Source organism: Delphinapterus leucas, chromosome 20 (genome assembly GCF_059928025.1).
Source record: "Delphinapterus leucas isolate spDelLeu-1000000601 "Yukka" chromosome 20, BTC_Dleu_Yukka2, whole genome shotgun sequence".
NCBI lineage: Eukaryota > Metazoa > Chordata > Mammalia > Artiodactyla > Monodontidae > Delphinapterus > Delphinapterus leucas.
The window spans coordinates 6,221,029-6,243,110 of NC_143148.1; the positions used below are offsets into that span (position 1 = coordinate 6,221,029).

Here is a 22,082-nt window from a genome sequence, read left to right on the forward strand (position 1 = left end):
TTTTCATCTTTCTTTCTTAGTAGTTTATATTTTTCTGTAGCTGGTTTTAATATTTTCTCTTTTTCACTGGGTTTTAATAATCGAATAATATGTGCCTTGGCGTGTAAATGTGTGTGTGTGACAGAGAGAGAGAGACAGAGAGAGAGACAGAGATTATCCTACTTGGAGGGTGTTGAGTATCTTGAATCTGAAATTTTATAGAAGTGATCAAATTTATAAAAATTGAAGCCAATGTTTATATATATATATATTTTTTTTTTCTATTCCCCTCTGGGTCTCCAATTTTACATATGTGATATTGCCCAGTATTATCTCATTATCAGCTCTGAGCATCTGTTCACCATTTCCAACCTTTTTTCTCTATATTCTTCAGTTTGAATAGGATCTGATGCTACATGTTCAAGTTTACTGATTCTTCTTCCACAATATTAAATCTGATTAGTCTCATTCAGTGAAATTCTCACTTCAGATAATTTATTTTCTTCTCTAGAAGCTAATTTCCTTGGTTTTTAATCTCACGTTTCTTCTTTTATTATGTTAATGTTTTCCTTTACATCCTTGAGTATATGGATAATGTTTGTAATCAATGTTTTAATGTTTTTGTCTGCTAGGTCTGTCTCCTCTGTCATGTCTAGGCCTGATTCCATTGAATGATTTTTCTCTTACCGAGTGTCACATGTTTCTGCTTCTTTATGTGTCTAGTAATGTTTCACTGATTGCTGAACGCTGTCAATTTTTTGTGGCTGATGACTTGGTCTTGTCTTTCTTTAAATAATACTGGTCTTGGGCTTCCCTGGTGGCGCAGTGGTTGAGAGTCTGCCTGCCGATGCAGGGGACACGGGTTCGTGCCCCGGTCCGGGAAGATCTCGAGAAGTGATTCGAGAAGTGGAGCGGCTGGGCCCGTGAGCCATGGCCGCTGAGCCTGCGCGTCCAGAGCCTGTGCTCCGCAGCGGGAGAGGCCACAACAGTGAGAGGCCTGCGTACCGCAAAAAAAAAAAAAAATACTGGTCTTTTTCTTGACGGTAGTTATTTGTACGTTGGGTCAATATTTTAAAGGTTCTTTGATTTTTATTGAAGTAGTGTTGGTGTACAATGCTGTGTTAGTGTCAGGTGCACTACATGGTGAGCTGACATTTGTATACGTTATGAACTGATCACCATGATAAGTCTAGTAACCATTCGTCCCAACACAAAGCTATTAAAATATCATTGACCATTATTCCTTCTGCTGTATATTACTTCCCTATGGCTTATTTATTTTATAACTGGTGATTTACACTCCTTAATCCCCTTCACCTCTTTTGCCCACCACCCCCTCCCCACTGGCAACCACCCATTTGTTCTCTATATCTGTGGGTCTGTTTTCATTTTGTTTTGTTTGTATGCGTTCTTTTTTAAATTTATTTTTAAATATTTTTTTATTCTTTTATTTTTTGCGGTACGCGGGCCTCTCACTGTTGTGGCCTCTCCCGTTGCGGAGCACAGGCTCCGGATGCGCAGGCTCAGCGGCCGTGGCACACGGGCCCAGCCACTCTGCAGCATGTGGGATCCTCCCAGACCGGGGCATGAACCCGTGTCCCCTGCATCGGCAGGCGGACTCTCAACCACTGCGCCGCCAGGGAAGCCCCGTTCTTTTTTTTAGATTCCACGTATGAGATCATATGGTATTTGTCTCTCTGTCTGACTTATTTCACTTAGCATAATACTCTCTAAATTCATCCATGTTGTCAAAAATGGCAAATTTCATTTTTTATTGTCTGAGTAATATCATATATATTATATATTCATTCATCTATCATGGACAATTAGGTTGATTTCATATCTTGACTATTGTAAATAATGCTGCAGTGAACATTGGTGTGCATATACCTTTTGTTTTCTGTTTTTTGTGTTTTTTTTTGCGGTACACGGGCCTCTCACTGTTGTGGCCTCTCCCGTTGCGGAGCACAGGCTCTGGACGCGCAGGCTCAGCAGCCATGGCTCACGGGCCCAGCCGCTCCGCGGCATGTGGGATCCTCCCGGACCGGGGCACGAATCCGTGTCCCCTGCATCGGCAGTTGGACTCTCAACCACTCCGCCACCCGGGAAGCCCCCCCTTTTATATATATATAAATGTATTTATTTATTTTTTTTTATTTTTGGCTGCGTTGGGTCTTCGTTGCTGTGCACGGGCTTTCTCTGGTTGTGGCGAGCGGGGGCTACTCTTCGTTGCGGTGCGCGGGCTTCTCATTGCGGTGGCTTCTCTTGTTGCGGAGCACGGGCTCCAGGTGCGCAGGCTACGGTAGTTGTGGTGCGTGGGCTCAGTAGCTGTGGCTCGCGGGCTCTAGAGCACAGGCTCAGTAGTTGTGGTGCATAGACTTAGTTGCTCTGTGGCATGTGCGATCTTCCCAGACCAGGGCTCGAACCTGTGTCCCTGTGTTGGCAGGCGGGTTCTCAGCCACTGCGCCACCAGGGAAGCCCCCATATATCTTTTCAAATTAGTGTTTTTGTTTTCTTTGAGTAAATACCCAAAAGTGAAATTGCTGGATCATATGGCAATTCTATTTTAAATTTTTTGAGGAACCTCTGTACCGTTTTCCATAGTGGCTGCACCAATTTACAATCCCACCAAAGGTGCACGAGGGTTCCCTTTTATCCACATCCTCGCCGACACTTGTTGTTTGTTGTCTTTTTTATCACAGCCATTCTGACAGGTGTGAGGTGGTATCTCATTGTGGTTTTGATGTGCATTTCTCTGAAGATTAGCGATATTGAGCATCTTTTCTTGTGTCTGTTGGCCATCTGTTTGTCTTCTTTGGAAAAATGTCTATTCAGGTCCCCTGCCCATTTTTAGTCAGGTTGTTTGGTGTTTTTGATGTTGGGTTGCATGAGTGTTTTGTATATTTTGAATATTAACACCTTATCAGATATACTGTTTGCAAATATTTTCTCCCATTTAGTAGGCTGTGTTTTTGTTTCGTTGATGGTTTCCTTCACTGTGCAAAAGCTTTTTAATTTTTTGTAGTTCCATTTATTTATTTTTGCTTTTGTCTCCCTTGCCTGAGGAGACAAAAAGATGTTGTGAAGACCAGTGTCAAAGAGCACACTGCCTATGTTTTCTTCTAAGAGTTTTATGGTTTCAGGTCTTACATTTGGTATGTCTAGTATAGCAGCCGTAACAGGCTGAGACACCACAGGAACATTTTCTTATGAGGACATCGCATGTTTGGTGTGCCTGGGTAGAAGTCATTTATTTGAGAATGACACTGTGAGAGATATTGAGGTGTTTTAAATTTCAGGAAAGGTGGGTTTGCAGTGAGGGAAGCGGATGGTTGTGGTGACTTAGTGTTTGCTTTGATATGCTCTCCCCCGGCAGAGACTCAGTTGTACTGAGGTGCGGTGAAAAGAGCAGAATCATTATTTGTAGGTTCAGTGAGAATGAATGTAGCCTTTTTGGATGAGCAACGTTTGCAAATGAGTCCAGAGCCTGAGAAATATTCCCTAAAGAGCTGCAGTTCTTCAGGACTCTGGACAGCAGAGATCCTGGTGGCTGGGGCTCAAGGGTCAGTGTGTGCCAGGGGAAATGGAGCGCCCTCTGGGGGCATCATCCTGAACGGCAGCACAAGCAGTGTGGGCGGGAACTGGGACAGATGTATCCGAGTGACACAAAGATGCTAGCCAGGGGGTGTCTAAGATACTCCCTTCCCCCCAACAAAGGCTCCTTAGCACCCTCAGGGCCTCAACTACAGCCAGACCCAGACTCTTCATTCACCACTGGAATGCTTCCCTACATCTCCTTCATTCATCCCTCCTAACGAGTCCAGTCCTCAGGCCCACTCCCAGCACCCTTCTAGGGCAGAATCCTGAACTACCTACCGACCTGCCTCTCTTCCCCCTCCTCAGCTGCTCCCACCCCATACCTACCCACCCACCCCCAATCTCACTTCCTCTCAATATCTATCTTTGTCCCCGTTGTGACCTCAGGGACAGACAAAGCAGGTGTTCAACATCTGTTGAATTAGAGCAGGAAACCAGAGGCTTGTAGAGTTTTTTTCTTAAGGAATAGGCTCAGAGAAAAATCTGAACATTCTTAGGCAGAGAAGGCAGATATGAGGATGACCGATAAAGATTCTCGTGGACTCAGGTAGCCCCTAGTCTGTGGTCTAGCCAAGGGTTGGGAGGGGGGAAGGGTGGCTTGGATGAGAAGGCAATTGCAAAGTGGGGAGGTGCTCTGGTCACACTGAGAAAAGGTGGAAAGTTCAGAGGAGGTCAAAGAAATGACCAAAAATCTGGAAAAGTGTATGGGTGGGGGAAATGTTGGGGCAAGTTGGTTGTAAGGTCAGGAAAAGCATTTCCGAAGAGATGGCCTTTGAGCTGAGGACAGTGAAAAGGGGGGCGGCCACGGGAAGAGCATTCCTGAAAGAGAGAACAGCTAGTGCCATGTTCTTGAGGCAGAAATGAACTTGGTAAATGTGAGAAACGGAGTGGGGATCGCCGGCGGGAGTGCAGAAGTAAAGTGGAGTGGGTTCCCAGTGAGTTTGCAGGTGTCACTGGGGGTTACATCAGGTCGAGTTCTATAGGTTGTGGTGATGAGTTTGGGTTTTCTCCTACATATGGTAAGATGCCATTGAAATGTTTGGGCAAGAGGGTGACTTGATCTGATCTATATTTTAAAAATAACTCTGGTTGTTGTGTTGAGACTGCATTACGGAAGGGGCAAAAGTGGAAGCAGGGAACTGTATTCAATAACCTGGGATAGAGTCTGAAAAAGAACGGAAAAGAGTCTGAAAAAGAACGGAAAAGAGTCTGAAAAAGAACGGAAAAGAGTCTGCAAAAGAACGGAAAAGAGTCTGAAAAAGAACGTCTACATATGTATCACTGACTCACTTTGCTGCACAGCAGAAATTAACATAACAATGTAAGTCCACTATACTTCAATAAAATAAGTTTTTTAATAAAGAGGCAGGAAGAATCATCAATAGGTTTCTTTTTGGTTTTTTTGGGTTCTTTTGCGGTACGCGGGCCTCTCACCGCTGTGGCCTCTCCCGTTGCGGAGCACAGGCTCCGGACGCGCAGGCTCAGCGGCCATGGCTCAGGGGCGCAGCCGCTCCGCGGCATGTGGGATCTTCCCGGACCGGGGCACGAAGCCGTGTCCCCTGCATCGGCAGGCGGACTCTCAACCACTGCGCCGCCAGGGAAGCCCCTGGAGACATTTTTAATTGTCACAACTGTGATGGGGGGAGGGAGGCAAGTGGCATCTAGTGGGTGGAGGCCAGGGATGGTGCTCAACGTCCTACAAAGCTCGGGGTGGCTTCTACTCCCCAAGAATTATCTGACTCAAAACGTCAATAGTGCTGAGATTGAGAAATCTTGGACTAGGGTAATGAATGGTAGTGGGGGTGGGCATAAGTGGATAGATTTTTTTTTTTTAATATTTAAAAAGTTGAACTGACAGGTCTTGCAGGGACTGAGGCAAAGGAAGACATCAGAATGATGCTAGGATGTGGGCAGATGTTGGTACCACAAAACAATAACATTTAGACAACTGAAAAGGAGAGGGTTTGAGATGAGAAATAAGAGTGCTGCGTGAAAATTTAGATCCTAAGTTTGAGGTGCCCGTTATGTATTCCTGAGTCCGTGTCAGGTAGACAGGGAAGGATTGAAATACATACTTTATGAGTCATCGGCGTGTTTCTTTATTGTTGTTATTGTGTGTCTTGGGATCATTTATTTTAGTTTGTAGTTTAACTTCATTTGGAAGCAACTAGAGACTCACAGGAGGTTGCAGAGAAATGTACAGTGATGTGTCATGCATTCCAGTTACCCCCAGTGTTAACATCTTACACAACTGGAGGGCAATATGAAAACCAAAAAATTGATATTGGTAGTACAATTCTGATTACCGATTTCAAAGCGTGGGCCCGGGGGGGGAAGCTCCCCACACCACCAGGCAATTCTCCACGCTAGCTGGGCATCCTACAACTCAACGCAACTCTGACACCACCTACCTGGAGATAGTGTCAGATCCCACGGGTTACGGGCTCAGTCCCATAAGACTGCCCCCCCGCCCCCCGCTTCAGATGCCGATCACAAGTCCACGTTGTCACTCGTGCTTCTGACTGATGGAGTATAGATCGGAGGTTCTCATGACCCATTTCTTGGGTTCAGTTAATTTGCTAGAGTGGCACACAGAACACGGAGAAACAGTCTACTTCTGAGATTACTGGCTTATTATAAAAGGATATAACTCAAGAACAGCCAGATGGAAATGATGCATAGGACAAAGTATGGGGAAAGGGCTTGGGGCTTCCGTGCCCTCTCTTTGGGGGGGGTGCACCACTCTCCCCAAATCTTCACATGTTCTCCAACCTGGAAACTCTCTGAACCCCATACTTTTGGTTTTTATGGAGGCTTCATTCCATAGGCAGGTCTGATTAAATCATTGGCCATGGGCGACTGACTCAGCCTCTAGCCCCTCACCCCTTCTGGGAGGTCAGGGATTGGACTGAAATTTCCTACCTTCTAATCACATGGCTCATTCCCCTGGCAACTAGCCCCCATCCTTGTGTGCTTTCCAAAAGTCACCTCATTAACAAAAACTCAGGTGTGGTGGAAAGGGGTTTGTTATGAATAGCAAGACACTCATTTCTGGCTCTGAAGTGTTTTCAGGAACTGAGGACAAGAGACCAATATTAGAACAAAAGATGCTCCCATTGCTCTTATCACTCAGGAAATTCCAAGGGTTTTGGGTGCTGTGAGCCAGGAACCATGAGCAAAGACCAAAGTATATACTTACTATAAATCACAATATCACGTGTAGCATGCATTTTTAAAGTCGTGGATGAAATAGGACATCTAGGGAGAGTGATCCTGATGCTTTCTAAGATTTAGGAGTCCAGGGCAGAGGCGGAACCATTAAAGATGAAGACGAGTGTCTAGAAAGGTAGAAGGAAAACCAAGGAAGTAATGGTGTCCTCTGTACGCTATGGGCAGCCCGACTCTGGCAGGTACCTTCGAGATGGCAGTTCTAGGTGACAGGGGAAGCCAGACTGAAGTGTTTCAAGAAGGAAGGGGTGGGGCTTCCCCGGTAGCTCAGTGGTTAAGAATCCGCCTGCCAGTGGAGGGGACACGGGTTCCAGCCCTGGTCCGGGAAGATCCCACATGCCGCGTGCCGCGGACCAGCCGGAGAAAGAGGATTTCACCGCCCAGGGTCAGAAGGGAAGGGGTAAGGAACTGAAGTAGCACCGACAGATGGGGTCAGAGGACCAAGACAACCGATGGTTGCAAGGCAAATTTTATTATGCTACAGTTGCAAATTATATAGACTAGAAAAAGGGAGGTTACCAGATGGTGGTTTACATTATCTACAGACTGTCTCGGCTTCAAGGTTAACTTCCCTGGGAGAAAACCCATAAACCCAGAATCATCAAAAATAACCTGCACGTGCAGGGGGGAGACAGCTTTGCTTCTCTCATTTTACATTCTTTCTGATCTCTGGGCCCTGGTGATTTATCTCCCGTGGAATGGAACAAGGAGGGGAACGAGTAGGCACAGTCCCTTCGAGCAGCGGCGGCATGCCTGGCATGTCCGTAGCCTGCTCTCAAGGCTGACCGCTTCCCACAGCTGCGGAGCAACTAAGCCCGTGCGCCGCAACTAGTGAGCCTGTGCGCCGCAACTACTGAGCCCGCATGCCACAACTACTGAAGCCCGCGTGCCTAGCGCCTGTGCTCTGCAACAAGAAGCCACCGCAATGAGAAGCCCATGCAACACAACAAAGGGTAGCCCCCGCTCGCCGCAACTAGAGAAAGCCCGTGTGCAAGCGAAGACCCAGTGCAGCCAAAAAATAAATAAACAAATAAATTTATAAAAAGAAAAAAGAAGGAAGGGGTGACTGAGCACACCAAATGCTGCTGAGCAGGCGGCATCCAATGAGATGAGAATAGAAGTTACCCATGGGTTTTAGCCATTTGAGATCTCTGGTGACCCTGAGAAGAAGAGGTTGAGGGATGTAGGGATGGAGGCAAGATTGGACTCGGGTGAGCAGGGTGGACAGTAAACAAAGGGCAGTTCCTGTGACCTGAAGAACCTTTCCTGTGAAGAGAAGAGCGAACCCTCAGGGTTTCCAGGAACGCAGAGGAGGGGAGCTGATGGTCTCAGGACCACCTCCAGGAACCTTTTGGCAGCTGCCTCCAGAAGGGGGATGGGTTGGTCCACAAGTGGGGTTACTGGCTCCACTCTGTTTCCACCTCTCCCTGGCCGCTTGGCTATAGATACGAAGCTGCCCAACCGACCTCGCCTGGTACAGGAGACCTCGTCACCTCCACGTCTCAGGGGTCAGCTCTGAGCTTTGAAGGCATATCTCACCCTGAGGGTGGCCCACATTCGTCGGTGGAGCGTATGAGACCTCTGGGTTGGCCTGGAGGAGCTGGGGAGTCACGGATTGGTATCCTTCAGCCCCAGGGTAGCAGACGGTCCTCTCTCCCTTTTCTGTCTGATGGAGTAGCATGGAATAGTGTGGAGAAACCCACGGAAGGCCTGAGATGTTGCCGCTGTCCTGGTTCCCACTCCTATTAGCCCCATGGAGGCATGGAGATGCTCCAAGGCAGAGGTGAGGCTGGATCTAAGCTTTGGGGGTGCGGAACCTCGGTTCTCAGCTCCTTCAGGGCAAGCCCTCAGCAGGACCCAGGCATCCTTCCCTCCCTCTCACTCCTCCCTCTGAGAGGCCCTTCCTCTGTGAAGTTGACAGAAGGAAGGGTGTGATGTCCCTGCATGCAAGGGCTCCCCTGGGAGAAGGGAAACTGCTTCCCCCAGGGAAAGCCTAGGTTGGGCAGTGGGGCCCCGGGAGCACAGTGAATAGGAGGGTGGATGTTACGGGTTGAATTGCACTCCCTCTGCCCCCAAGTTCATATGTTGAAGTCTTAACCCCCAGTATCTCAGAATGTATATTTGTAGATAGAGTCTTTAAAGAGGTAATTCAGTTGAAATGAGGTCATAGGGCAGAGTCCCAGTCCAGTATGACTGGTGTCCTTGTGAAGAACACACGTACACACAAGGAAGACCAGGTGAAGACTGGAGGAGAAGACGGCCATCTCCAAGCCAAGGAAAGAGACCTCAGAAGGGACAAACCCTGCTGACACGTTGATCTTGAACTTGTAGCCTCCAGAACTGTGAGGAAATACATTTCTGTTGTTTAAGCCGCTCATTCTGTGCTCTTTTATTATGGCAGCCTGAGAAGACTAATAGAGTGGATTCGAGGACAGGGATACTTATGTGTCACTTCCTCCGGGAAGCCCCTCTTGACTTTGCCAGGAAGTAGTGACCACCCTTTCCCCAGGGCCCAGCGTGAATATCTGTCCCAGCATGTGGGGGGCAGGGCATTTATGAACACTTCAGTGCTCTTCTGTTTCTAAGGATCTTCGTTAACCAAGCTGGGTTCCCTTGAGGTCAGACACTGTCTCATTTACCTATGTGTGTCCGCCTCCGCCATATACAGCGTGACACCTGCCACACACAAGCTTCCAGAGCATGGAGGTCATACAGGCAAACACAGTGTCTCCACGTGACCAAAACAGAGTCATTTCAAGGTGAGGGGAACGACAGTCCACATCTGGGGGAGTTTACCTGACTCACTCCACCAATCCCACGCCCCTTACATTGCCTAAGTCTCCCACCATCAGCATCGCCCCTGGGTGTCTGTGTTCTTATCACAGCAGGTGTTACAAATGTGTGTCGTCCAACTGTGTGACAGAAGGGGAGACTGGGAAGCAGACGAAGACCTTGGGGTGGGTGCTCCTGGGGGACCAGGTGTCAGTGAGCCCATCAGGGAGGGTGAAGGGGTAGAGGGACTGAGACCAGCCTACGGTTGCCAGATTTAGCCAATAAAAATGCAAAGTGCCCAGTTAAAGTTGAATTTCAGATCTCAACAACGAATGATTTTAGTAGAAGTATATCACATGCAATCTCTGGGACATACTTATACTAAAACAGTTCATTTTTCGTCTGAAAGCCAGTTTTAACCGGGCATCCTGACTTTTATCTGGCAAGACTAACCCTGCACTCCCACTCCCACCCTCTGCCCCAGAAATCCACCCTGCCCAGCACCCATCACCATCACCAGAGGCCCCTGTAAGAAGGGCTTACTGGGGACTTTCACTTCTGCTTCCCTAACGGCTCAGGGTCCAGCGGGAGAGTCCCCGGCCTCCACCCACCCAAAGCCAGGCCCCAAGTCTAGACACATGTCCTGCAGTCCCTCCCCCAGAGGTGACGCGGGAAGGTGACCAGCTCAGGGAGCCCAAACGCCAGGCGAGCCCCCCGGGAAAGAGTGAGTTCAAGTGGGTGACATGGGGGTGGGGAGAGTCCAGAAAAGGAAAATGAGTCGTGTGGGTCTCAGCATCAGAAGTTCATTTCATGCATCAACCCACCAGGGCTCAGCTTCCGCCTTCTACCCTCACCCAGTGCAAGTCACAGTGTCTGGGGAATGAGCGTGTCCCAGGGCAGGTCCAAGTGCCTGAGATGCTCTTGCCACTGCTCTTAGCCGTGCTGTGGGCCGGTGAGTGAACGAGGTGGGGGACCAGGAGGGGCCCGGGACTGGGGGTGCAGCCTGAGCCTCTCTCTGTCTCCCCATAGGGTCATGGGCTCAGAATCCAGCTTTCCAGCTGCAGGTGCAGGAGTTGGTGAGGGTGCAGGAAGGCCTGTGCGTGGTCGTGCCCTGCTCCGTCTCCTATCCCGTAAAAGGTTGGGTTTCCTCCACCCCAGCTTACGGCTTCTGGTTCAAAGACCCGACCGCCACAGACAGTGGTCTGCCAGTGGCCACAAACAAGCCGGATCGAGACGTGCAAACACACACCCGAGGCCGATTCCAGCTCCTTGGCGATCCCAGACAGAATTGCTCTTTGCTCATCAGAGATGTACACATGGAGGACAGTGCATTGTACTTCTTTCGGTTGGAGAGAGGCCATTACGTGCGATATAATTTCGTGGAATACAAGTTCCGTCTGGAGGTGACAGGTACGCAACTGGCTAGAGCTGGAATGGGGTGGGACCCCCCCCGGGGTGGGACCCCCCCTCCCCCTCCCCCCTCCCCCCTCCCCCGTTCTCATACTGGGGAGGGGCTATGGGGAACGGACAATGGGGGACCCCCGGCAGTACCCCCATCAGGGTCTAGCATCCCACCCTCTCTCCCTCCATCCCAGCCCTGACTCAGAAGCCAGAGATCTACGTCCCAGAGACTCTGAAGCCTGGGCACCAGGTGACGCTCATCTGTATGTTTCACTGGACCTTTGAGGAATGTCCAGCCCCTACTCTCTCCTGGAGGGGGGCCACCGTCTCCTCCCACGAGGCCAGACCAAGAACTTCCTACCTCTCAGCCCTCACCTTCACACCCAGACCCCAGGACCACGGCACTAAGCTCACCTGTCGAGTGGACGTCTCCAGAAAGGGACTGAGCACAGAGAACAGCGTCCTACTGAGCGTGGCCTGTGAGTTTGGTGGCGGGAAGGACATCAGGGTGCGCAAACAGGCACGGGGGATGCGGAGGTGGAGAGGGGCAGCCGGGCAATGATGGTCAGCTCTCTGCGGATTCGTGGGTAGGAAGGCGTGGAGTCTAGCGACGCTTGCCTCGGCCCAGGGAGGGGGAATGGGGATGCCATCTGGACCTGTGTCCGTAAGCGCATCTTTGGCACTCATTTGTCACTTGTCTTCCCGGAGGAAAGTCACACTTTCTTCTCCCCGAGGGGGTTCTCTCTGGCGGTGGGAAATCTCTCATTCCTCCCCAAAGCCAGCTCCCAATCCTGTTACAGATGCCCCCAAAGACCTGGTGATCAGCATTTCCCAGACCGATGTATCAGGTACTGAGGGCCACTTGGGGGTGTCAGGAGGGCGGGGGAGTGGTGTTCCCCCTTGCAGTCCTTCTCTTGCGCGCTCTCTCTCTCTCTGCAGCCCTGGAGCCGCAGGGAAACAGCCCCCATCTGGAAGTCCAGAAAGGCCAGTTCCTGCGGCTACTCTGTACAGCTGACAGCGTGCCGCTTGCCACACTGAGCTGGGCCCTGCAGGACAGAATCCTCTCTTGGTCCCACCCCTCGGGCTCCAGAACCCTGGAGCTGGTGCTGTCCCGGGTGAAGGCTGAGGATGCGGGTCGCTACACCTGCCGAGCTGAGAACGGGCTCGGCTCCCGGAGCCGCAGCCTGGAACTCTCCGTGCACTGTGAGTGTGATCAGCAGGGGCCTGGTTCGGGGGGGGCGGGGAGGAGGGAAGGGGCTGAGGGCAGGGCCCCAGAGCTCTAAGGTGACCCGGAACCCCAGGCCTATGGGGCTAGGGATTCTGCTTCCAGCTCCGACTGCGGTGGGCGCGGGGGCGGGGGATTTCCCCACGCCACCGAGCAATTCTCCAGCATCAGTGGCATGTGCTACAATTCAACTCAATTCTGACGCTATCTACCCGGAGACAGCGTCAGATCCCACAGGTTGAGGGATCAGTTTCTGGAAAGTGGCCCCGCCCCCGCTTCAGCCACCAATCACAAGTCCAGGTTGTCACCTGTGCTTCTGACCGGCCAACGATAGATTGGAGGTTTCCATGACCTCCTCCTTGGGTTCAATTAATTTGCTAGAGCTGCTCACAGAAATATTTTACTCACTAGATGACCGGTTTATTATAAAAGAATATAACTCAGGAACAGCCAGATGGGAGCGATGCATAGGGCGAGGTATGGGGAAGGAGCATCTAACTTCCATGCCCTCTTCCTGGGCACAACTCTCCCCAAATCTCCAAGTGTTCACCAACCTGGAAGCTCTCCCAACCCCATTTGGGGGGGGGGCGTGTTATGGAGTCCTCATTACATAGGCACGATTGATTAAATCATTGGCCATTGGTGATTGAACTCAATCTCCAGTCCCCTTTCCCTTCCTCAGAGGTCAGGGGGGTGGGACTGAAAGTTCTAACCCTCTAATCCGTGGTTGGTTCCCCTGGCAACAAGCCCTCATCCTTGGGCGCTTCTAAAAGTGACTTCATTAACATAAACTCAGGAGTGGTGGAAAGGGGTTTGTTATAAATAACAAGGCACATTTATCACGCTTACCTAGCATTCAGGAAATCCAAGAGTTTTAGAAGCTCTGTGCCAGGAATAGGAACAAAGATCAAATACCTATTTCTGTTATAAATCACAATATCTTAGGGACCTGCCCTTCTTACCAGTCTATTCCCTTGGGTCATTCATCTGAGAATCACTCAGTGGGTGATTCAACCCCCCTCCGCCTCCCAGCCCTTCACCCCTAGGGACGTTCACTTTGCCCAGAAGGAAACCCCTGGCTTGTTTAGAGTCAAGTACCCTGTCTCTGTTTCAGATGCCCCAGAGAACGTGAAAGTGATGGTCTCCCAAGGAAATAGGACAGGTAGGAAAGGGGATCAGAGGAACCAAACTGGGAGCCCAGACGTCTGGAATGTCAGCAGGAAGAGGGTCCTTGTGCCCTCAGCTGTTCATCCATCCTGGCTGTTCCCTCTCTAGTCCTGGAAAACTTCAGAAATGGCACATCTCTTCCGGTCCTGGAAGGCCAAAGCCTGCGTCTGCTCTGTGTCGCTCACAGCAACCCCCCAGCCCGGCTGAGCTGGGCCCGAGGGGGGCAGACTCTGAGCCCCTCCCAGCCCTCAGATCCTGGGGTCCTGGAGCTGCCTCAGATACAAACAGAGCATGAAGGAGAATTCACCTGCCGAGCTCAGAACCCTCTGGGCTCCCAGAATACGTCTCTGAGCCTCTCGGTGGTCTGTGAGTGTGGGGACCCCTGGGGGCAGGACACCTGGGCCCACGTGAGGGGAGAGGCACCGCTGACTCTCCTCCCTCTGTACAGACCCCCCGCAGCTGCTGGGACCCTCCTGCTCCCAGGAGGAGGAGGGTCTGCACTGCGACTGTTCCTCCCGAGCCCAGCCGGCCCCCTCCCTGCGCTGGCGGCTGGGGGAGGGGCTGCTGGAGGGGAGTTTCAGCAACGCCTCCTTCAAGGTCACCTCCAGCTCGGCTGGGCCCTGGGTCAACAGCTCCCTGAGCCTCCGCGAGGGGCTCAGCTCTGGCCTCAGACTCAGCTGCGAGGCCCAGAACGTCCACGGGGCCCAGAGCGCCACTGTCCTGCTGCTGCCAGGTCAGGGGCCAACTGGACGCCCCCTGGAGGCGGGGGCTGAGAGCGACAGCGACAGGGTCCTGTGGTTGGGTCAGGAGCTGGGGAGCGGGGACACGGGGGCGCCTGTGGCTGGGGATGCGGAGGGGGAAATTAAACCGGAGAGCCTGACGCTTGGGCCTGGGGTGTAGCGGTTTCCAAGAAGTCGATGGGAAGGGGCTCTAGGTAAAAACCTCTGGAAAAACCACTAGGCTCCGGAAGCCTGAGCGCCTAGTGGCGGGTGGACGTGAGGACCCACGGGGATGGGAAGGGCTCAGAGATGGCTGACCGTTTCCTCGTGCAGATGAGAAGGGATTCGCCTCCAAAGCGTTTTCCAGCGGAATATTTCTAGGAATTGGCCTCATGACCCTCCTTTTCCTCTGCTTCATCCTGATCGTGTGAGTTAGCAGGACCAGCGATGGAGGGAGCGTGGGATCTGGGACCCGTGGAGAGGGGGGCGGGGCCAGGGCGCACACCAAGGCGGGGTGTTCCCTCAGCGTGAGGGCTCTGAGGAAGAAGTGGACCCAAGCAGAGGTTCCGGCCCCGGCCCCGGCCCCGGCCCCGGCCCCGGGAGAGACTCCGAGGTCCAGGGTCTCACGGAGGAGCACGCTCCTGGATTACATCAACGTGGTCCCTAAAACTGGCCCCCTGGTGAGTGGTCCCAACCAGCTGTCTCTTCTTCCCCTTCTCTGACTCCTGTATACCCTCCTCCCCAGCCCCGCCCTCACCCTTTGCCCGAGAGACATCGCAGTGGAGAAGGCCCGGGTGCTGGATTCAAATCCTGATTCTGGCACTTAACCTCTATGAGACCTTGACCAAATCCCTCCCTCCACTGAGCCTCTATTGCTTCCTCCTTGAGAGTCGGTTTGAGGATCACAACACATGTTATTGCCTAATAGGTAGCAGCTATTCCATTATTACTATTACCAAGAACATTACTAAGTAAAATTAATGATGTCACCAATGATTAATATCACTGAGAGACGGTATGTCCTCGTGATGATTAAGGGTAGGGCTCTGAAGCCAGCCTGCTTGGGTTCCTGTCCGCTTTCTTCACTGTGTGTTCTGGGATGAGCCACTTAACTTTTCTGTGCCTCGATTTCTTTAACTGTAAAATGGGGATAATAGTAGTGCCGACCACGTAGGCTCACCCTGGGTATTCAATATGCTCATTTTCTACTTGTAAAGCATTTAGAACAGTACCAGGCACCTAGTAAGTGTTGGGTAAATGCTGGATCTTTTCAGGAGAGAACATCTATATGTGGATGATTCCAAAACTTACATCTCCCAGACTCATCCCTGAACTCTAGACTCATAGCCAACTATCTAGGCAGCATCTCCACGTGGATGTCTAATAGGCATCTCAAACTTAGCCTGTCCAAAACCAAACTCATGACTAAGCACCACTTAAAACCCTTCTCCTCCATCCTCTGCATCTCAGCAAATAGCACCACATTTGCCCAGCTGCTCAAGCCTAAAGACTTTAAGTCATTTCTTACTCCTCTCTTTTTATCGCCCCCACAATCAATCCATCTGCAAATCTCCTCCCAAATCCATCCAAACCACTTCTCCCCCCTCGGTTGGATAGAGCTTAGGGACGAAGGAAAAAAAAAAGTGAAAAATGCCAATTTCAGATGGTCACATACACAGGATTCCGTGTATATAACACTCTCAAATGATAAGATTGTAGAGACAGAGGACAGGTTAGTAGTTGCGAGGGGTTCGGGGCGGGAGAATGATGAGAAGGACAGCAGGAGGGAGACGTTTGTGACGATGGAGCAGTTCGGTGTCTTGTGGTGATGGTTACACCAATGTATCTGCATTAGTTTGCTAGGGCGGCCATAGCAGAGGACCACAGGCTGGGAGGCTTAACCACAGACTTGTCTTTATTGTTTGTTCCTGTCGCGAGATGGAAGGCGAGCTCAGCGAAGGCAGGGTCTTTGTTTTACTGCCTGATGTAACCCCAGTTCCTCACTCGGTGCCTAGCACGTGGTAGGGGCTCGAGTGTTTGTTGAATGAATGAATGAAGGATGGTCATTTTTCCCTTAGGCTCAGAAACAGAAAACCAAACCAAGCAGTCCTTCCTGGGCCACTGTTCCAGATGCTCACCCCCCGGAACCCAGAAAGAACCAGAAGGAGCTCTATCTCGTTTCCCACAATTGTCCAGGACCCAAATCATCCACTCAAGCCCCAGAATCAGAGAACAACCAGGGGGAGACCCATTATGCTGTCCTCAACTTCCCAGGCCTCAGACCATGGAACACCCAGAGGCCCAAGGATACTCACCCAGAGTATGCTGAAACCCAGTTCCACTGAGCGTCTGTCTGCTGGGTTGGAGGACTTGGATCCAGGCCGGGGAGAAAGGCAGAACAATTGGGAAGAGGAGAACAGAGTGTATAGCCTGTCTGTCTTTCTGTCTCCCTCTCTCATTTCATCGTCCAAGGATGGGATGATCCCATCCCAGATCCTAGCATTTTGGAACAGCCTGATGAATGTCTCTAGAGCGGCCTTCTCCAAATACACTGTTCTAAACAAGGTAAAGCTTTTCCTCTGACACACCTAGGCACCACCCTGGCTGAATACTCACAGTCTGTTTCTCAGCGGTGGGAGGACCTTTAAAGGTGATCAGGCGCTCATCTTTGCCAACTTCACAGGTCAAGTCTGGGCGGCTGCCTAGTTTGCTGCCGCCTGTGAGCCCAGAGTGTGTTTTACATTTTAAATGGTTAAGGGGAAAATCAAAAGAAGGTTGCTTTATGTTGCATGGAAATGACTTGAGATTCAAATTTCAGTGTCCACGAATAAAACTTTATTGGAATGCAGCCATGCCCATTTTTTTCTGTATCACCTATGGCTGATTTCAGGCAGAGTGGAGCCGTTGCCCTGCTAAGCCTAAGATAGCTAGCCTTCGGGTTAGGAAAAGTTTGTGGAATTTTCATGTAATGTAAACTCACCCACTTATTTGTACAGAAGAGCTAACAGAAGCGGAGGTCCAGAGAGAGTTCAAGAGTAGCCAAGGTGACACTGACTAGCTCTGTGACTAGATGGAAGGTTTCTAGGGTGAGGACTTGTAGGGCGAGGAGACTTGAGTGGCAGTTTAATAGTAAGAGGGAGGAAATTAATATTTTTGAATACCTGCTATGTATCACATTGTGAGCCAACTGTGGTGTAAGATTTAAGAGTATCTCCATTGGGAAGATATCTGAGACTCAGAGAGGTGAACTAACTTATCTAAAGACACACAGGAGAAATCGGCAATATCAGGGGTCCCACCCATGGCTGACTCCAAAACCGCTGCTCTCCCCGCTTTTTCATAATCCCTCCTGAAGTGGCGTTTTTGAGTGAAAAGGACTCAAAACTCAGGGCAGAATGTGAGGATGGTCAATCATCTCAGATATAAAGAGAGGCTAGCTGGTCACCTCATCTCAGCAGGAAGTAGTGGTCAGGCTGTGTCCATGAAGCTGGCCTCTGTTGATCTTTCTTTTCCTTTCTAAGACCATGGTGGGGGAGTGGGGGTGGAGGGGATGTCTTTACTCCTTAGAAGGATAAATGCAATTAGATAAAGAGGGAACGAAAAGAAAGAAAAAGATTTTGAGTTGGAATTTTCCAAGGGTTCCTTTATACAGATATTATCTCTATTATACAGTTGGGCAAACTGAGTCACGAAAAGGTTACAGACACATCCAAAGCCACAGGATTAGTAAGATTTGATTCCAGAGCCCAGGCTCTTGGTCATGACCTTATATTGCCCTCTTGGTGGCTTGTTGAGCAGAGGGGACCTGATAAAGAGGGGTGGCAGGTGCAGTATATGGAAAGGACAAACGACTTGCACTTGTGTCCAGATTCTTCTACTAACTAATCAGAATAAGTGTAGGCAAGTGACTTTCTCTCTCTGAGCCTCGATTTCCCCATGTATTAAAATGAAGGTAACACCCTTACTTGGAAGGTTTGTTATAATGATTGAATAAGAGAGTACAGATGAGGGGGGTGGGGCAGTATAGGGGTAGGGGATTAAGAGGTACAAACTCTTAGGTATAAAATAAGCTACAAGTACATATTGTACAACACAGGGAATATAGCCAACATTTTACAATAACTATAAGTGGAACATAACCTTAAAAACTTTTTAATTGTGTATCACTCTATTGTACACCTGTAATTTATGTAATATTGTACATCAACTATACTTCAATAAAAACATGTTTTTTAAGAAAAAGAACACAGATGAAGGGACTTTATAAACTGTGAACTGTTACCCAGACTTTAAGTACGATGATCTGAGTATCAAGTACGATGAGTTATGTATGGTGGGTGCCCTTCTTTGATTCGGAAGAATAGAGAAAGTTATCATCTTACATTTGTTTAATGGCAACTATAGTGTTTTAAATTTTCTCGGCTTGTGTAAGGTATTAAGTGACTAGCCCAGTTGGCTGAGCCATGGAGCTCCAGTCTGCAGGTGGGATGCAAATAGCTTTGGAGAAGAAGGTAGCAAAAAAGAGCGCTGTGCTCACTGTGTCCTAGGTGCTCTCTGTTTTTCCTCCATAGTCACCCCCGGAGCCCGGATTTGGTAGTTACTGCATATGATGATATGGTAAGGAGGCCCACGCTGACATGTTTTGCCTCCTAACTGTGCCAGTGCCTCTGTGTACTGAATAAAATAAAAAACTGAACTAGCTGCAAGCACTGAAGTTGGCCACCAGAAGCCAGTATACGCAGAGTAATTGAATTACCCATGGAGTAGGATCAACCAATGCAACGGCCTCATTTTTTTAAAAGTTTTTTTAAAAAATTGAGGCGTAGTTGATGTACAATATTGTTTCAGGTGTAAACATAGTGATTCACAGATTTTAAAGGTTATACTCCGTTTACAGTTATTATAAAATATTGGCTTTATTCCCTGTGTTGTAAAACATATCCTTATAGCTTATTTATTTTATACATGGTAGTTTGTACAACTGCCTCATTTTATAGGGGCTTCAAGAGGGACAGGTTCACACAACAAAATAGCAGAAGTGACATTCAAGCTCAGACAGGTCCTAAAAGGGATGACCACTGCAGGTCCTGAATTCGTTTTAATAAACTTAGAGGGGGCAGAATGCTGGAGGGGCCTCCGTTTCCCTCTCTCTGCCCCCAAATCCTGCCAAACGACCCTTCAAAATTTGTTTGACCTGGGAAATTGCAAGGTTATGTTGTTAGGACAACAGGTTTGACCAGGGGTCAGTAACTTTTTTTAAATTTATTTATTTTTGGCTGATTGGGTCTTCTTTGCTGTGCGTGGGCTTTCTCTAGTTGCGGCGAGCGGGGACTACTCTTCTTTGCGGTGCACGGGCTTCTCACGCTCAAACGCTCAGACGCGCTCAGAAACGTAGCCAATCAAAACGCGAGGGTGCTAGCCCCGCCTCCCCCGGATTTGACGGACAGAGGAGACGCGGAAGCAACGTGATCATACCCGCCAATCAGAGCTGAGGATTACGTCTCGCGCTGTTTCACGTAACAAGGAGTGGGAGGAGCTCAAACCTATTGCTGCAGGCGTTCCCCAACAAATCGGAACCTTCGTTCCCTCCCGACTCAGGAATTGATTGGTTACTTTTCAGAACTTGCCTGTCAATTTTGAAAGCTGGGTAAAGGACATTTTCTTAGAGGCACAAGAACACGCCTCCGTTCTCCCAGGTCCGGGAGGAGGGCCTTAAAGGGCCAGGTACATGGTAAGTGGCGAGGTCGGACCCTGACGGCAGAAACCGGAGGAACAGTAACAGAACAAAACACGAAGCAGTGCCGTTACGCTGGAATTGAGTTTTATGTCGCAAAAACCCAGAGACTTAGCTTACTTTAGGTCAAGAGCTAGTAAGAAGCGGAACGAGGATTCGAACCCTTATTTCGGAGCCCTGTTTGACATAAGCTTCCTAACCGGATGGATGAGACCTGCATGCTAATCATAGTCGCCAGGAAAGGAAAACCAGCCTTCTTGGTAAAAATCTTTAGATTCTAACCACCTAGCCTTTGCTCGCGCCGTTTCTTCTACATCAAATATCCATTCACCCTAGACCTAGCCCAAAGGCCACCTCCTCTAAAACAAAACAAAACAAAACACCAAAAAACCCAAAAACCTCTCCGACCTTCTCCCCCACGCCTTGCAAGCGAGCAACAATGTTTTCCTGGACCCCGATCTCCCCCTCCCCCTTGCCTCCAGGCAATGTTTAATCCGCTTCCGGCTCTCACTGTCCTGTTCCTCCCTGTGTCCCGGCTCCCATCACCCCAGAATGTTATTGTCCATCTCTGTGTCTGTCCCCCACCTCTCAGGACTGAGCCCTTCGAGAGCAGGTACCGGTTCTGCGTCATCTCGGCGTCACCAGTATCATCCAGCACAGAACTCGAAAGCTAGTCTCGGATTTCTCATCCTTAAAGTGAGATGTTGTGAACTTCTTGTAAAAAAATTCATATTCAAAGGCGCCGCTCAGGTTGAGAACTTTGCATCATCCTTGATTCCCCATTACTCGTGTCCAGCAGCCCTGCAGCAAATCCCGATGGCTCTCCCTCCAAAACACATCTTAAATCTATTCACATCTTCCCATCCCCACTACCCCCAACCTCCTTGGAGCCGTCACCACCCATGCCTGGAGGATGGCAGCGTTCTCCCTAGGCTTCCTGCTTCCACTCTTGCGTTCCACCACAATCCACTCTCCAAACCGCAGGCACAGTGCTCTTCTTAAAACATAAATTATGTCACACTTCTGCTTACAAATGTTCAAAGTCATCTCAATGTTCCAGAATTAAAAAAAAAAAAAAATTCCAAAGTCAGCCTAGAAGGTACTATACAGTCTGGCTCCTACTTGTGTCTCCATTAAGCACAGTCAGGGTTCAAATCCCAGTTGTGCTACTGACGAGCTCCGTGACCTTGAGTAACTTACTTAGCCTCTCTGAGGCACAGTTTGAACCTCTGTGAAATGAAGACTAAATAAATTGGAATTATTCATTAAAATAGACCTCTAGTTTGTTAAAAAGAAGAAACTGACCAGTAGTCCTCAAAGCTGTCAAAGTTGTGAAAAACAAGGAAAGACTGAGAGACTGCTACAGAACAGAGGCGACTGAGGGGATGTGATGACTCAGTGGGATCCTGCCTTGGATTCTGGAACAGAAAAAAGAGGACATTCGGGTAAAAACTGGCAAAATCCAAATCAAGTTTGGAGTTTAGTGAAGAGTCTTAAGAGTCATGTTGGTTTCTTAGTTGTGACAAATGTTCCACGATAATGTAAGAAGATAGCAAGAGGGGAATCGGGGTGAGTTACAAAGCTATCTTCGTAACTTTTCTGTAAATATGAAGGTATTCCAAAATTTTAAATATATATATATATTTTAAAAATAGACGTGTCCCTCTCCTCCTAGCTTATTGCTTCCCAGTCCCTCAAACACTATGTTTGTTTCACCCTGAGGGACCTTTGCACCTGCTTGTCCCTCCGCTGGGAATAATCAACTCCCAGGTCAGCTGGCTCCATCCCACAGTATCCATCTCTAACCATCTTATCTAAAATAAGCCCATGGGGGACTCCCCTGGAAGTCCAGTGGTTAAGACTCTGAGCTTCCACTGCAGGGGAACGCAGGTTCCATCCCTGGTCGGGGAACTAAGATCCCACATGCCCGGTGGCGTGGCCAAAAAATAAAAAATAAAATAACCCTCTGCCCCCTGTGCCTCTATATCACTTGTCCTGTCTTTACACCTTCACAGCCCTGCATATAGGAACTGTACCGTGTCTTGTGTGTTTCTCTCCCAACATGTAAAGGTTCATTAGCGTGCATGTATTTTGTCCCGGGCTAAATCCCCGGCCCCCAACCTGGAGCGTAGCATATAGCAGGCACTGAATAATATTTCTTAAATAAATAGATATGAGAATGACTATTGCTTCTCAATAAAATTCTACCACGACCACCAGCAATAACAATAAGAAACTCTCATTGGTTGACACTTATTGT

General features: G+C 49.4%; 1 protein-coding gene across 2 annotated transcripts; it reads left to right on the forward strand.

Annotated features, from left to right (window-relative positions):
- The first annotated feature begins 10,343 nt into the window (after positions 1 to 10,343).
- Positions 10,344 to 16,936, forward strand: SIGLEC10 (sialic acid binding Ig like lectin 10). 2 transcript variants are annotated; one of them, XM_022586111.3, is made up of 11 exons: positions 10,344 to 10,528; positions 10,606 to 10,986; positions 11,172 to 11,456; positions 11,778 to 11,825; positions 11,917 to 12,180; positions 13,317 to 13,364; positions 13,478 to 13,735; positions 13,818 to 14,102; positions 14,422 to 14,515; positions 14,615 to 14,768; positions 16,167 to 16,936. In XM_022586111.3, the coding sequence occupies exons 1-11, from the start codon at positions 10,387 to 10,389 to the stop codon at positions 16,431 to 16,433; spliced, it is 2,226 nt and encodes a 741-aa protein (XP_022441819.2). In that variant the 5' UTR covers positions 10,344 to 10,386; the 3' UTR covers positions 16,434 to 16,936. The 2 variants fall into 2 exon arrangements, with proteins under 2 accessions (XP_022441819.2, XP_089758261.1); XM_089902135.1 differs by lacking the exon at positions 13,818 to 14,102 and having other exon boundaries at positions 10,345 to 10,528.
- Positions 16,937 to 22,082: the final 5,146 nt, after the last annotated feature.

Coding starts and splice junctions, on each gene's coding strand:
- SIGLEC10 (XM_022586111.3), top strand. CDS start 10,387: ATGCATCAACCCACCAGGGCTCAGCTTCCGCCTTCTACCCTCACCCAG. Junction 11,826..11,916: donor TTCCCAGACCGATGTATCAG/GTACTGAGGGCC, acceptor CTCTCTCTGCAG/CCCTGGAGCCGCAGGGAAAC. Junction 12,181..13,316: donor CCTGGAACTCTCCGTGCACT/GTGAGTGTGATC, acceptor TCTCTGTTTCAG/ATGCCCCAGAGAACGTGAAA.